The sequence below is a fragment of the Argentina silus genome (assembly GCF_951799395.1).
Source record: "Argentina silus genome assembly, chromosome: 6".
In the NCBI taxonomy this organism is placed as follows: domain Eukaryota; kingdom Metazoa; phylum Chordata; class Actinopteri; order Argentiniformes; family Argentinidae; genus Argentina; species Argentina silus.
This window is the reverse complement of record NC_139660.1, coordinates 11,472,888-11,479,081: the sequence shown is the minus strand read 5'-3', so window position 1 is coordinate 11,479,081 and position 6,194 is coordinate 11,472,888. Positions and strand designations below refer to the sequence as shown.

Sequence of the window (6,194 nt, the reverse complement as noted above, 5' to 3'; positions counted from 1 at the left end):
GGGATTGCAAACTGTACAAAATATTGTATCTTACCCACAAAGACAAGATAGTTTGAGAGTAGATGGAGAGGATGGAGGGACAAAGCCATAATTAGCATTTGACTTTGCATTAGAATTAGAGCATTGCATTAGAATTAGAGCATTGTATTAGAATTAGAGCATTGCATTAGAATTTGACAGCACTGTTGACTTTATTCTTGAAAAATGTATTGAAACTGTACGCCTTATTAGGAGCAGTTACAATGCGAAGGTTTGGCAAGGAAATGTGGCTATATTCTGTTAATAGCAAAGCATATCAGATTATTAATAATATTAATAATATTAATTAACCTGACTCCATTTAATTTAATTAACACTATATGCAAATAATCATTGAGTTTGTGCTGATTTAGTGCAAGAATGGTCAAATAGGATACTTTAATAATACTGTAAACGTATACAACTATTACAAGGCAAATCCTTTTCGAAAAATGATACATTCTACCGTCAATAATAAATGATAGATAAAGAGACAGAGAGACAGAGAGATAGAGAGCTTTTTCAAGGGAACCAATCAGACCTTCATCCTAGTCAATTCTATACTGATGACATCACAGCCATTTGTCCCATCGGGGGTCAGTTGAAGATGAGGGGGCCGCATTGACAGTCCCTTGTTCAAGAGGAAAAGGTATGATGATTGCAATCAGGATTTCCAAATTACGAGAGAGAGGAGGAAGAGAGAACAAACATCTGACTAATCACACCCATGACATTTGTAGTCATGTGCATTCACAAGATAACCCTTACAAAAATAATTGAAGTTGTAACAACAGTTACTGTACAGTATGTGTCCAACATATCACAATTCACTGCATTGTGACATAATTTAGTTTTGTTCATAATTGCATTTGCAATAGTATTGCAATAGTATGGCTCACATGAATACCTTAGACAGCACCAATGCCACTCTGCACTGGTGACGTATAATCAGCACATACACGCACACACGCAGGCACACACGCAGGCACACACACACACACACACACACACACACACACACACACACGCACGCACGCACGCACATACATAAAGAGAGGAAAGCTGGACGGGGGGGGGTTAAATAAGAGGTGGGCTATAGGATCTTAAATATACCGGTCAACCGGGAAGACACTGTAGCAACCACCTGCTTTGACAAATTAAATATTGATTAAAAGTTAACCTGATCATAGCGATTTTTCGCCTAGTACCTGATTGTGGTATATGTAGTGTCTGTGTACACGCGTGCGTTTTGAAGTAAGTATGAGCGCGGAATGCAAGAGCTACTACAAGGCAGAAAGAGTGTTTGTGGAAGGGTTCACGTGCCCTAGACCGGACAACGGCGCTAGAGCGATGTTTTGCTGTGGCTTCAACGACATGAAGTACTGCTGTGATGACCCCAATAGTTTTTTCCCCTATGAGTATGGATACATGTGGTGGCTGAGGTAAGAGCAAAATGCATGACCTTTTTATCGCCTCGAATGATTTATTTTCGTATGCTTTTAAGTTCTACTGAATTTGAAGAACACACAAAAGTCAACATAGTGTATCCAAGAAACGTAGTGTAGCGTTCCCACGACACCTGAGAATTGTCCTCACAATGTCACCACCGCGGTAACAAAGTCACATCGTAAAGTGTAGGCATAGTGTATGTACAGTATTTGTCAATTTCAGGTAAGCAGGTCAATGCACCAATAAGATGGGTTGTCTTGGGTTAACCCAAGAGTCTTCAGAAATATGCAGGGAAATATCTAAACTTATCAGAGAATCACCTTATCTTATTTGCACACTGAAGATGAAGCTAGCCCTGTCTGTTGGGCAGAAGAAATGATACAAAGAAAAATACCTGTTGATTGAGGGGGAACCTGATGTAGCCTATTACATCATTTTAGTTTGCATCTAGACTATCTCCAATCTCATGATAAGTCATTTCAATATTAATGTAGGGAAATGGGAACATGCTTTCAGTGATGAATTGCTTTATAAATTCACTTAGTGAAGAGGCTCTTAAGGGTTGGAGATCTAAAAAGCTTTCAACTTATGTTGAGTGAGGGGGCTCCTGTTTGAAGTGATTACAGGCTCAACATGTTAGTGATTTCCAATGGAGTTAGTGAGTTCCATTATGTGACTGAGGAATAACCAAAACCGACTGCTCCTTCTCTCATATCAGAGATGTTATGTGACCTTGGAACACTCCTAACTGCAGGCTGACTCTCAACTGAGACCAAACATCTTTTATTGTTGTTCACTGAAAGATTTCCAGCACAGATTAGATAGGTCAAGTATTAGGTTAACTTTCAGGGAGTAATGAGAGTAATCATTACAGACCCAGGTTTTTTTAAATATATTTTAATCCCATGGGAGAGAGGGACTCAGATTTGAAATGATGTTGAGAATATATCTGGAAAACATACTGTATCTGATTACACAAGTGACACGTCACTACGGTGCATGTTTGAAGATCTCAAAGTAAATTCCCTTATTGTAGTCTTTCTATACTGAAGTCTATTTAGCCCTCAGACAACAGTATTTACAAGTAATAACAGTTTCCTGCCTCTTGAATGGAGAAAGTTTCACTATAAAGCCTCAGTAAAAGTATGTTTAATCAGGTCCTCACTCTTTAATTTTAATTTACCTGAGAAATGCAATTATCCTCCCTAGATATAAAATGTAAGCTGCTGTGATATTTTCTAAATGTACGCTTATATAAATTACATTTGTAATGTTTGGGATTCCCTACCAGACACTGATACAGATGATATCAATTCTGACCTCTCTTATATCCTTTTGGTAATTAATTGATTTATATAACAGTCAAATTGTTTGAATTAAGTTATTTTGGCTCTTTGTAGTAAAAGTAGGAACTCAAAGTAATGGAAAATAGCCAGTATAATTTCTAATGGAATTGGAAATACTTTGAGGCAGTGATTGTAGATATGACTTAAAAGGTTTCATTATGAAAGCATTTCTCATTGCAGTGGAATGCATGTCAGCATTCCACTTCAGTCCACTTTTGCAATGATTCATTCTTATACTCTCTCTTTTCATTTGTTTCTCTCTTTTCATTTGTTTCTCTTTCTATTATTATACCATGGCCTTCTCTCACACTTGACCTCTCTCTCTCTCTCTCTCTCTCTCTCTCTCTCTCTCTCTACTCCACACTTACTGTATGCTCTTGTCTCTCTGTTTGACAGTTTGGGAGCACTGGTGGGCCTATCCATAGCAGCAGTTGTTCTCCTGGCCTTCATTATAACTATCTGTGTCCTCTGCTATCTGTTCATCGCCACCAAACCCAGAGGCTTGGACAATGGGCTGCCCCTCAGAGCACCAGGTACAGTATGACTTCCCCTCAGAGCACCAGGTACAGTATGACTTCCCCTCAGAGCAGCAGGTACAGTATGACTTCCCCTCACAGCACAAGGTACAGTATGGCTGTCATAGTATCGGCTAGTCAGTGTTGGATATCTCACCATCATTGTATAGACTCAGTTATCTTAGCTACCATTAACATATAGTTACTGTACTCATTAACATATAGTAAATGATTGTAATAGAGAGAGAAAGAGAGAGGTATTATTCACCCCCTGGACTTCCTCATTTTGTTGCATTACAACCTGAGTTTAAAATAGATTTAATAGATTTATGTGTCACTTATCTAAACAAAATAATAACCCCATAATGTCAAAGTGAAAATATTTATATTTTTATTAAGAACACCTGTACACCTTGTCATGGTGGAGGTGGTATAATGGTGTGGGGAATGTTTTCTTGCCACACCTTGGGCCTGATAATACCAATCATCGCTTGAATGCCACAGCCTATTTGAGTATTGTTGCTGACCATGTGCATCCCTTCAAGGCCACAATTTACCCATCATCTAATGGCTACTTCCAGCATGATAATGCACCATGTCACAAACCAAAAGCCGTCTCAAACTGGTTTCATGAACATGACAATGAGTTCAGTGTTCTTCAGTGGCCTTCCCAGTCACCGGATCTGAATCCAATAGAACACCTTTGGGATGTGGTAGAACGGGAGATTCACAGCTTGAAAGTGCACCTGAAAAATCTGTAAGAATTGTGTGATGCAATCATGTCATCATGGACCAGAATCTCAAAGGAATGTTTCCAACATCTTATGGAATCAATGCCACGAATAATTGAGGCTGTTTTGAGAGCAAAGGGAGGCCATACCTAGTATTACTATAGTGTTCCTAATAAAGTGTTGAGTGAGTGTATATATATTTTACGAATTAATTCAAAATGAAGATCTGAAAGGTCTTGAGTCAATAAGTAGTCACCCCCTTCGCTATGACACTCCTAAACTTAGCTGAAATGTCTTATACAAGTCACTCAGTAAGTTGAATTGAGTCCATCTGAGTGCAAGGATAATAGTTCATGTGATTTCGGAATGAATATATTGATTTTTATAGGGTCTGCGATTTGCAATCAATTACACACTGTGTGGATCAAGATGTCATTACAAACTAAGCAAATGGAGAGGGACAAAACTGGTCAGGAATGCTACCCTGAGGCCTGTGGAGACTTACTTTCTGAGTTGGTAGTGACAGCCTAATCCACACAGTGTGTAATTTGTTAATATGCAAATCAGAGACCCTATAAAAACAAAAAGGTAAACAAAAAAGTAATGTGGCTAACGTGACCAGTTCCTAATATAGCTGAAAAACTATTTTTTTTAAATAAATCTTCTAACCTGCACAGTTTTTCACACTATCTCAATTTCTGGGATGTTGTTGAAAGCAAAAAAAATTAACACTAGTCAATTTTATTACGGTGGAGTCAAGTTTGGCAGCCAAATATCTGCATTATCATGTTAGCGTTACAGCACTGTGTCCTTGTTTAGGTGTCTCCAGTGACGTTCCACTTTACCAGCGTATTGGTTTAGATCATTCACACACATTGAAGTCGTCTGACTGAAATGACTGCCTTAGAAAACTAGACATATGCCACTCCCTTGATTTACTATTGGCTTTGCAAGAGATGGGGATGATGGCGCGAGTACCATGTGGGGATACATTTCTGACCAATTACGATGCAGTTATAGATTAGCGTTACTGACAGTTGTCGTTGCTAGGTTTGCGTTGCTAGTATCATGTCTTTTTCGTGCTGTGTGTCAGACTTTTTAAGCCATGAAAACGTTTTGATATGAAAGACTGAAAGGACCATAGGCACAAAAAAAAAAGTGTTTGGTCTCCTTATTGAAAATAAGCACCCAAAGAGGCGGAGTGAACCGACGTCCTTTAAAGAAGCTTTGGTACAACCCTTTCACAAAATACTTGAATGCACCAAGCTCAGTGGGCCATGGTAATTTATTGTGTCATCCCCTATATCAGCACGGTGAAGTAAACAAAAATCTCACACATCACATCTCTCATTAGTGGTTTGGTAAAATTAAGTGAAAATTGTTTGATCGTCCAGAGAATTTGTTTTTGTGGAAGTGGTGTAGCTAATTCAGAGTGTCCTGTGCTCCAGGTCCTGAACCCTGTCCTCAAGAGGGCCCGAGTCAACAGAGTGCCCCCCCTGGACCTCAAGGGCTCAGGAAGCACTTCCTGAGGGGCAGACTGGACTGTGACAACCAGCCCCCAGACCCAGACCGCCTCTTCCAGAAGTGCTTCATGGCCACCGTCACCACCATCAACGTGGACGGGCCGTCATAGACTGACACAGCACAGACCCCTCAAACCCTCAACCCGCATCTACTAGGACTCTCTTTCCTCATGCCCAGCTCTCTTATTCATTATCTCTCTCTCTCTCTCTCTCTCTTGGCAGGGGGTAATTACAGGAGAGGTCACTGTGCAAGTTTAACTTTAAATGTATTCTTTATCAAGGAATGTTTACATGCTACGATTGGCTACAAATGCCACGTATTTTATCGGACTGTTGTGTTCCCTTTATAGCTGCTTTTTTTCACCCCACAATTGACCCATCAATCATAGCTGCATAAGGACAGTTCTTTATTTTCAAAGTAAATAGTCGAACACTTTAATGTCATACTGCAGGGCCAGAAAAATTAGCAAGTACTGTGGTTGGGTATCACATTCTCAAGCTGTTTTGGGGACAAGAAGTAGGGCTGTTATTGCAGGTTGGTCTTTGAGGGTGATGTGTAAAATGTCTCTATGTCTCATGGATTTGTACAGTATGGTTGTGTGCTTTTGTCTA

At 39.6% G+C, this 6,194-nt stretch overlaps 1 protein-coding gene across 1 annotated transcript; it reads left to right on the top strand.

Annotated features, from left to right (window-relative positions):
- Positions 1–1,278: 1,278 nt before the first annotated feature.
- LOC310805444 (protein shisa-like-2A) lies at positions 1,279–5,692 on the top strand (the record flags this gene model as incomplete). The annotated part of the gene is made up of 3 exons (XM_083671141.1): positions 1,279–1,460; positions 3,210–3,346; positions 5,508–5,692. The coding sequence occupies 3 exons, from the start codon at positions 1,279–1,281 to the stop codon at positions 5,690–5,692; spliced, it is 504 nt and encodes a 167-aa protein (XP_083527267.1).
- Positions 5,693–6,194: the final 502 nt, after the last annotated feature.